We start from the raw sequence: 10,633 nt of genomic DNA, 5'->3' as shown, positions 1-10,633 counted from the left end.
CGCTCAATGACCCTGGGTCCATGCTCCCAGAGGGATGAGTCAACCTATAGTTGTGAACTTAGATATAATGTTTCCAATGGGACACAACTCTGGTGGTTGAAATGGTGTGGTTCTGTCATCACATAATTTTGTAAATATTAAGTTTCTAGTATTTTTTTAATGGGCAAACATAAATACAGATAGAAGCAATAGTCAACCTATATGTATGATCATGGGAGAACTACTGCAGCTTCCAATGGAGGTAATGGGGACACAGAACTCTGCTGGTGGGAAAGGTGTGGAATTATACCTCTATTAACTTATAATTTTAAAATTAATATTAATAACTAATAAAACATTTTTAAAATGTCAAGTTAAACGAAGAAAGTAACTGTTATCATGATGAATAATAACATTCTCTATTGTACTTTGCTGTGCTTTCCAAATACTTTTGCATGGTAAGATGTAACCTATAAGAAATGAAAAACATTCCAGTAGAAAGAATAAATATTTCTTTCTAAAATACTCCTCTTGTCCCGCAAGGACTCATTAGCTAATACTCCAGACCTCAACTGGTGACAACAATCAAACAGGTTTAAAGAACCTTTTTTCCCATAATTCCCTCTACAGTAGTTTCCCATGAATCAGAGGGCTTCAAATATCCGCTCTGCGAGGCAGCTGAGCCCGCCTCCCCACTTTTTACTGGCCATCCACTAATAGTCCCGCCCCCTCCAGTTCAAAACGAGGCGTCTGATTGGATAGGAGAGGAGACCCAGTGGGATAGACGGATTCTGACAGCTGCCGTGGAGGCGTGGCTACAGGTGCCCAGATAGTCTACCCCGGATACCCACGCGCCATGTACCGCGCACTCCGTCTCCTGGCGCGCTCGGTTTGCCACTCCCGGGCTCTGGGTTCATACTTAGCCTCAGCTCCTGGCTTTGGTGATCCAGCGGTCCTCCGGATCCGGTGTCCGAACTCCGCCAGAATGGTGAGCACAGGCCGCCGGTCCCTCGGCCGGCCTTTCCGCGGTGACCTTCAGTCCTCCGCTGCCAGTCCGAAAACCCGCGGGCGAGCGGGAGGGATTCCCCCGGCGGCCGGGCCAGCCCAGGACCGGGCTGTGCGCCCACGTTGGCCCGGCGGGCTGCACTGCAGGCTTTTTGGCCCTGGGCGCCTCCTCCAGCCGGGGGAGGGAGCCAGCGTGGGCGCTTGGGAAGGGCCTGCAGCTCACTGCAAGGGTCCAGCCCGTGCGCTCCTGGCCCTTCCCTGTAGCCCCATGGCTGGACCTTTCTGGGCGCTTTGGGCTGATGGGTCATCTTGGCGTTCACTGCCGAGTTCTCGCGGGTGCGGAGGCCCCCAAGCCCTTTGGTGCCTCGCTCTGACTGTATTGGAGGGAAGGCGAGGGCTGCGGGGGCACGAGGAGGTGGTGCATCCCCCTCCGCTTCCACCTCCCCCCCCCTCGTTTTCCCTTCCTACAGCTTGAGGCTAGTGTTTATAGTTGACTCCACTGTGACTTCTGAGTCTCCACTGGAGGTCACTGGAGTACGGTGAAATGCTTTGAGGGTCCAGGTAGGGTGCAGGTTATTATGAACTTGAAGTTCTCTTCGTGGAGTTGCCTGTTAGCTTGTTTGGCTGGATATGGTTTTCCCACTTTACTTTTGTAAAATGCTAACATTTATAAACATCCATAGGTAGTGTTAGAGGAGGTTGGGTAAAGCATTAGCCAAATAGCCAATAGTAATTATTCAGAAATACTACTACTTAAGAAACTTAAAGGTCCAAGTTCAAGATATGACATGCTGACTAAATAAGCACCTTTGCTCTTGGAAATGTATCCCATATTCGGTCATGGATAAGCATTACGTATATTGCTAGTTAAAAAGCTGATGATTGTTTACCAGAAAGACAGTTCACCCATCAAAGAGATGTGACTTCAAATCTTGCTCTGCTACTCAAACTTGAGGGTTTGGGCAAAATGTCTTTGTACTAGTTGCTGCATGTAAATGAAAAGAATTATAGCTACCTAGGAGGATGGCACATGTGATGATGCTTTATTGGAATTTGGTTTGCACTTAGTGCTCATTAAATGAATGCTTCTCTCTTTCCTCCCTCTCCTCCCCTCTCTCTTGCTTCTCTCTTTTTTATAACTTTATTTTATTTGATAGGACAGAAACTGAGAGGGAAAGGGGCATAGAAAGGGAGAGAGACAAGAGACACTTGCAGCATTGCTTCACCGCTTGTGAGGCTTTCACTGTGCAGGTGGGGACCTGGGGCTTGAACCCAGGCTCTTGCACATGGAACACATACACTTAAGCAGGTGTGCTACCACCCAGCCCCATAAGTGCTTCTACCTAATTTTAAAAGTGTAGGTTTGCTCCTGAAAAGTCCAAGGCATTTTCTGCATTGTAAACACTTACGATTATTTGATGACATCAATATTCCTGAAACTACAAAATCAGAATATGTTATATTCCTGGAAAACTCTGCTCTCACAGCTTTTGTAAATTTTAGACCCCTTAAAAACATTCAGTATTTTGTAAACGAGAATAGGATGCTGGAGAACTGATTCTGTCCTGTTGTACAAACTTTAAACAATAGGACTGCCTTGCTTTTAGAGTTGTAATGTTAACTAATACGTAAGGATAGATTCACCCCCCCCCATTCTAAAAACATCTTTAGCATGCTAATGTTTCTCTACTCCTAAATCTGTGTTGTATTTCATTCTTTCTTTCTGCTAGTGTTGAGAATTTCTTGTAAATCCAGATGGCTTAAACTACTTTATATTTAAAAGAATATTTGAAAGTTCATCCAGTAGGAAGATAGTATATTTATCAAAGGCCTGCAAAATAATGGTTCCTATAAATAGATTACTAAGAGAGACTAGGTAAGCACAGCAGCTAAATAAACAGAGAAATCATGCACAAATCATAGTATTTTTTCTATGTGTATATATTTTCTATATTTTTACCCATTATTTTTGCTACAGAGTGAGAGATAAGGAGAGATACAGAGAGATACTTACAGCACTGCTTTCTACTGGGTGAGAAATCACCTCATCCTTAAATGCTACACCATATTTTAAGATGAAAAATAAAGTGAAAATAAGAATATGTAGGAGACCTGCTATGTCTTAGTAGCATGGTAGATAAGGAAAGTATATGTATACATAATGTAAATATTATATATATTTATTACTGCTAGAGTTATCACTGTGGCTCAGCTGGCACTAAGAAGTCACCCATTCTGATGACCATTTGTTCTCTCTCTCTCTTTTTTTTTTTCAATAGGGCAGAGAGAAACAGAGAGATAGGCACCTGCAGACCTTTTGAAGCTTCCCCCCTGCAGGTGGGCTTGAAACTGGGTCTTTGTGTCTGTGACATGTGAACTTAAGTATGCCACTGTCTGGCCCCCAATAGTAAATATTTTTTAAATCATATTTCTTTAATTCCTTAGTTATCTTTGGGATACCATAAAAATCTGGAAACAGCTATCTTATTCTGGATTGCAATATAAATTCAACAGAACATACACTTGCCAGTAATGGAAGACTTGGTAATCACCAATTATTATTTTCTTTTAAAATTTTATTTATTTATTTATTTAGTCTCCAGGGTTATCACTGGGGCTCAATGCCTACACTACAAATCCACTGCTCCAGGAGGGTATCTTTTTCCTTTTTGTTGTTTTTGTTGTTTATTGTTGTTGTTATTATTGCTGTCATCATTGTTGGATAGAAACAGAGAAGTCAAGAGAGGAGGGGGAGAGAAAGATAGACACCTAAACACCTGCTTCACTGCCTGTGAAGTGACCTCCCCTGCAGGTGGGAAGCCGGGGGCTTGAACCAGGATCCTTAGGCCGGTCCTTGTGCTTTGTGCCATGTGCGCTTAACCTGCTGCACTACCGCCTGACCCCCAATCACCAATTATTTTAAGAACAGACAGACTTTTCAAAAAGAAGCCTCCAATAGACTTGGCAGTGAAAAACACTTTTGTTTGTTTTATCTTGAGACAATCTTTTTGCATGAGAAATGTGGATTTTTCTGGACACTCTGAAATATTCTTTTAAACCACACTAGACTTGTTTTTTTTTTTTAATTTTTTTTAAATATTTATTTTATTTATTTATTCCCTTTTGTTGCCCTTGTTGTTTTATTGTTGTAGTTATTATTGTTGTTGTCGTTGTTGGATAGGACAGAGAGAAATGGAGAGAGGAAGGGGAAGACAGAGAGGAGGAGAGAAAGATAGACACCTGCAGACCTGCTTCACCGCCTGTGAAGCGACTCCCCTGCAGGTGGGGAGCCGGGGTTCGAACCGGGATCTTTATGCCGGTCCTTGTGCTTTGCGCCACCTGCGCTTAGCCCGCTGCACTACAGCCCGACTCCCTAGACTTGTTTTTTTAAATAAACATTAACTCTTAAAATATTTTACTTATATAGAGACAGAAAATTTGAGGAGAGTGAGAGAAAGAGAGACACCCCTGCAGCACTGCTTCACCACTCTGAAATCTTCCCTTCCTGCAGGTGAAGGCTGGGGGCTTGATCTCAGGTCCTTGTGAATTGTAACATGTGCACTCAAGGAGGTGCTCCACTGCCTGACCCCTACAGTAGAATTCTTATGGAGCTGAGGCTGGTGACTACTAACATTGTTTGGTATTTGTAGGGCTAATATCAGTCATACTATCAAAAAAGTAAGTAGTAATTGTGAATAACACATATCTCTCATAAGCCATTGGGAAAACAAATCTTTGTGTCTAAACAAATTAAATTACAGTGTAATTGCTGGAGTGACATACCTTCCAGAAATTCTGTTCTCTGAATTATAAGATATGAGGCCATGGTTTCTAAAATAACCAGTTTCTTGACAGTGACTTTTTAAAGTGTGTATATTATATATAGATTAAATAGATTACATATATATTAAAATCTAATTTACCTACATGAACAATAGATTAAATATGTCATTAATCACTTCATTTTTTTATCCCCTCCCCCAAAAAAGAAAACACAAGATTTTTTTCACACTTCATTAGTGAAAGACATAATCATTGTAGTGGTTAATTATTTTGATTGAATAGTATAGTACAGAGAACAAGATATGATTTGCATTCATAAAATGTATAGTTTTCTGAAATTTTGGTGTCAGGTTTTAGTACATGCAGGTTTATGCATATAACAAATCACAATAGAAAGCTTCTTTCCCTCTAACCCCCAGTTCATTGTAATGAACATTTGAAAAGATCAGGCAAAAGATAACTGGTTTACCATATCTCTTTGCTGCTTAAATAGCAGATGCAAGTGTTATATATGCATAACTTTTTCTGACAGACTGTTTTTCTCTAGTTTTTAATTTGTTCTACAATTTTTAACAACACATTTCCTGGGGCTAAAGACACGAGTCTTGGGCTTTTGCTTTTTGGAATAGTTTGCTATTGGATAGTTAAGTTGCTACAAGCGATGTATGCTGTCCCAAAATAAATATATTTTTTAATATCTTTTTAATGCAGGAAGTTTACCTTTTAGGTGTTTGCTAAGATACACACACACACACTTAAAAATCAATGTCAATGTCCTAGAATAAATTCTTGATTTGGAATTAAAAACTCGTTTTAAGTGTAAATGTATTTATTTATTGATATTTTTCCATGTACCTTTTAATGGATCTAAATTATAGCAACCTGTCATTTGGGAGACAGTAATAAAAGTTTTATAATTTTGAACATAAAAAGTAGTGCTGGGGGTCGGGCGCGCAGCGGGTTAAGTGCACGACGTGGCGCAAGGCGCAAGGACCAGTGTTAGGACCGGTTCCTCACCTACAGGGTAGTCGCATCGTAGGTGGTTAAGCAGGTCTGCAGGTGACTATCTTTCTCTCCCCCTCTCTGTCTTCCCCTCCTCTCTCGATTTCTCTCTGTTCTATCCAACAACGAACAACATCAACAACAGCAATAATAACCACAACAAGGCTACAGCAAGGGCAACAAAAGTGGGGGGGAAAGACGGCCTCTAGGAGCAGTGGATTCATGGTGCAGGCACTGAGCCCCAGCAATAACTCTGGAGGCAAAAAAAAAAAGTAGTGCTATAAATTTAAAGAACCTCATTTCATAGATGTGTGATGGAAACCAATTTGATTTCTTTGGAGCTGGCCTCTTAATGAAGTAATTAATGTGGAACCTGGGCCTATGCATTTTACAGCTCCAAACCACTTTTTCATTGAGATAGATGGAAAGGGGCTAGGCAATGGTGCACACTCTATAGTGTCCTAGGACCCAAGTTTAAGCCCTTAGTCCCATCTGCAGGGGGAAAGCTTCACAAGTGGTGAAGTAGAGCTGCAGGTGTTTCTCTGTCTCTATCTCCTACGCCCCTCTCAATTTCTCTCTATCTCTACTCAATAATAATTAAATAAAATAAAAAGAATGTTGAGAGAGAGAGAGAGACAGACAGGGAGAAAGACGGAGAAGAACCGCAACACTGGATCTTCCTCTGGTGCTAAAGCACCTCACATTTGGTGCTAGGGTTTGAACCTGAGCTATATGCATTGACAAGCCATGTATCATCCTACCCTGTAAATTATCTCTTCAGCATACTTCTTGTTGTTGCCTCCATGGCAAAATGATGAACAGAAAGGACCTAGCTCAAGTACACAGTATCACTACTCATGTTATCAAACCAAAATATATTTTAGCCTACAAAGCTTTTTAGAACATTCAAAGTAAAGGTCATGATTCATCATGATTATAATGCAAATATATTTATTTTGGCTATTGAGCTTATAGCTCAATACCTGGTTGCTCAAAATACCTCAAAACTCTAGTTGCTTTTGGTTTACAAGATGGGAGACAAGTTGGTGTACAGTGATGTCAGTGCAACTAAACTCTGTTAGAGAAACTCTGCATCTCTTTACAGAGTAGAGGTTTCAGGAGCTATTGTGGGTCAATCTAGAGTTACTTCTTCATTATTTGTATTTTGAAAGTAGCAGTAAACTGAATCCAAAAGCTTTTGGAATCTGACAGTTTGTTTCAGACCTTCTCTCTTGCTATCTGGGTAATCTTTTGAGATTAGTGTTTCCAAGCCTTAGTACCTCCACCTTTAAGGTAGAGATAATAAAATCTCCTAAAGTGGTCTTGAAAATCAAGAAAGTAAGGGACTGGATGGTGGCACACTTGGTTGAGTGCACATGTTACAATTTTCAAGGACCCAGGTTTGAGCCCCCAATCCCCACCTACAAGGGGAAAGCTTTACGAGTAGTGAAGTAGGGCTGCAGGTGTCTCTCTGTCTCTCTCCCTCTTATCTCATCTTACCCTCTTGATATCTGGCTGTCTCTGCCTGATAAAAAAGATAATAAATAAAGTAAAAATAAAAAATCAAGAAAGTAATACTTAAAAATAGCTCACACAGGAAGCACCAGGATTTGATTATGTTTATTAGATGCTTCTCATTATTGGCTAAATCCAGTCCTCTACAAATTTTTAGTCATATAAAAATGTGCTTCATTAGTTATATACCTGTCCTAGATACAGTGATAATTTTTCCATGAAATATGAAAGGCTATGAAATGTATAAAACCTTTCAGAAATCTCTCTGGGTCCAAGAAGTAAGACCAATTCAAATATCTATAGATAGAACTTTGGATTTTATGTTCTTTTATTTTTTTGGATGGTAGATTGATTTCAAGATATAAACCATCTATAAGATTTTACATGTGTGTATGGCGGAGCCAAGATGGCGACTCAGAGACTACGCATGGCCTGAGCTCTGTGAGGAGGCTGTTTCAAAACTGGGAAGTTCGGCCACCAGGTTCCAGATGCTATTATGATACCAACCAGACTTCCCTGGACAGATGATGACCACACCATGTGTCCTGGAGCTCTGCTTTCTCAGAGCCCTGCCCCACTAAGGAAAGAGAGAGACAGGCTGGGAGTATGGATCGACCTGTTCCCATGTTCAGTGGGGAAGCAATTATAGAAGCCAGACCTTCCACCTTCTGCATCCCATAATGACCCTGGGTCCATACTCCCAGAGGGAAAAAGAATAGGAAAGCTATCAGGGAAGTAGATGGGATACGGAGCTCTGCTGGTTGCAATTGTACCCCTCTTAATGGTCTTGTCAGTGTTTTCATTTTATAAATAAATAAAAAAAGAGATTTTTACATGTGTATTTTTATATTTATGTTTTTCTAGGGAGAGAGGATCTGTAGCTTTCTTCCTGTTCTCAAAGGATTCCTCAATCTGAAAATGTTTTAAGAACTGGTTTAACTTACAGATGAAAAAAATTAGCTTGCTAAGTGTTGGCCTGAGTACAAAGCCTGGATTTTGTTGTACTGTGAATAGTATTTGTAGATCTCTGTAAAACTGTTTAGATATCGTAATACATATTCTTAGACTGATTTTATTAGTCCTTCGTAAAAAAGTATTAACAACACTGAATTGTCTAAACCTTGAATTGGAACTTATTTATTACTTTAAAAGGTGTGTGTGTGTGTGTGTGTGTGTGTGTGTGTTTACCACTTGTGGAGAGTATGACTTCTATAATATGTTCTTAACATCTGCATTAATAAATTTGTGTGACAACAAGTTATTGAGAGTGGGGGGTTGGACAGAAGGTGGTGTAAACATTACAGTACATGAGGACCCAGGTTCAAATCCCTGGTCCCCACCTGCAGGGGGAAAGCTTGACAAATGGTGAAGCAGGGCTGCAGGTTCTCTCTCTTTCTCTCTCCCCCTCTCTATATCCTCCTTCTCTCTCAATTTCTCTGTTTCTGACTAATGATAAATTGTTGGATAGTATGCCAGCTCCCCCTGGCTTCTGCTTAACCATATGCCTATATAGGGATAGATTTAATCCCATTCAAAGCTTTGATCTATTTACATAAATCACTTTTACATTTACATAAAGCACCACACTCCCTCCAGGGCATTGGTGGTTTAGTGGTAGAATTCTCACCTGCTCCACCCCCTCTCCTTGTCACACCCTGATCCTCCTTGTCACACCCTGATCTTCCACCAGTCACTTTTCGCTCCACCCTCTCTATATCACATCCTGTTTCCACCCTACTTGGAGAGTATAAAAACAGCTGCTCTTCTGATTAAAGACACTTGGAAATTGCTTTCCGGCTCTGATAGTTCCAGAGTGTATCTCCTGCGAAGTTAGTGCGGCTCAAGTTCCGGATCCCTCTCCCACGCAGCAGCCTAGATCGGCTCCAGTTGAGTTCTCTCCAACCCAGAGAGCACTAGCTCAGGAAGAAGCACCTTCAGGCTATCCCGGCAATAAATAACTAAAGAGAATGGTGGGGATAAAATGAAAATCAAAGTGGAATTTTTTATCTTTCGAGGTTACATTTCCTGTACAGCAGAGTAATGCTATTGCTTTTGATATTTAGCTTCTCTTCAGGCAATAACAATGTGTTTATCTGTATCTTCAGGCAAGCCAAAATTCTTTTCGCATAGAATATGACACCTTTGGTGAACTCAAGGTCCCAAATGATAAATATTATGGTGCCCAGACTGTGAGATCTACTATGAACTTTAAGATTGGAGGCGTGACAGAACGTATGCCAGTAAGTAGCTTTTGCAGAAATATTGACTTATTTTGGATAACCCAGGCTTTATTCAAATGAGTCCCTTTACCTAACAAAGAAGTATGTATCTTACAAAATTAAAGTATAAAGTTGTTAGTTTGCTTTGTAATGATTCACTCATTAATATGTTAAAGAACTTTTGAAAATTTTACATTTTGTCATTTTGAGCTTTGGCTGAATATTTTGAATTTTTATTTGGTAGAGCTGGGTTATTTTTCTTTCATTTTCACTGTTTTCAGAATTTTATTCAGAATATTTCAGTTTGGAAACATTTTTTAAATTTCTGTACTTAATTTTGAATTTTTATTTAAAATTGATTGGTTCTGTAAAAGAAGATAGATTTTTCTTTGCCATCATACTTTCTCTTTAGCTTGATTTCAGTTTCCAGTAAAGTAAACACAAATACATGAGCATGTTCTTCACTATGCATGAAATATAATATATAAGTATCACATAAGTAATACTGTTAAATTTTTCTACTGTATATCATTAAAACTAAGGTGACACCAATTAGGAGATGAAATGATGTATGCCATTAAGAAAAAGGCCGCCAGTTAAGGTTGTGACATGTCTTTGATTTTCAGATGTATCTTGGTTTCAGAGATGTTAAAGAATGAAAAATGGTGAGATAGATTTCATTTCTTCATGTTGTCCACTGAAGTATAAGAAATGTTATACAGGAATGCAGGACAGTCTGCAAAGTATAGGATTAGTCAGCTTTCATCTGGTGAGATACTACTTGGCTTGAAACTGGGTCTTTGTGTATGTGACATGTGAACTTAAGTATGCCACTGCCTGGCCCCCAATAGTAAACATTTTTTAAATCTTATTTCTTTCATTCCTTAGTTATCTTTGGGATGCCATAAAATACTGGAAACAGCTATCTTATTCTGTATTGCAATGTAAATTCAACAGAACATACACTTGCCAGTAATTTAAAACTTGGTAATCACCAATTATTATTTTCTTTTTATTTTGTAAAAATGCTTTTACCTTATAATAGTACTGATCTATATATTATAACTCATTTTCTTTTTTTAAATTTAAATTAGTGATTTAGGGAGTCGGGTGGTAGTGCAGCGGGTTAA

General features: G+C 39.7%; 1 protein-coding gene across 1 annotated transcript in view; it reads left to right on the top strand.

The window, feature by feature from the left end:
• Positions 1-791: 791 nt before the first annotated feature.
• FH (fumarate hydratase) overlaps positions 792-10,633 on the top strand; it is a 30,115-nt gene continuing 20,273 nt past the window's right edge. The window contains exons 1-2 of the mRNA XM_007532560.3: positions 792-967; positions 9,390-9,524. Coding sequence (XP_007532622.2) covers positions 836-967; positions 9,390-9,524 — 267 coding nt within the window. The 5' untranslated portion in view covers positions 792-835. The remainder of the gene's footprint in view (positions 968-9,389; positions 9,525-10,633) is intronic.

This window comes from Erinaceus europaeus, chromosome 6, assembly GCF_950295315.1.
Source record: "Erinaceus europaeus chromosome 6, mEriEur2.1, whole genome shotgun sequence".
NCBI lineage: Eukaryota > Metazoa > Chordata > Mammalia > Eulipotyphla > Erinaceidae > Erinaceus > Erinaceus europaeus.
The sequence above is the reverse complement of the archived record's forward strand: the minus strand, read 5'-3'. Positions and strand labels throughout refer to the sequence as shown.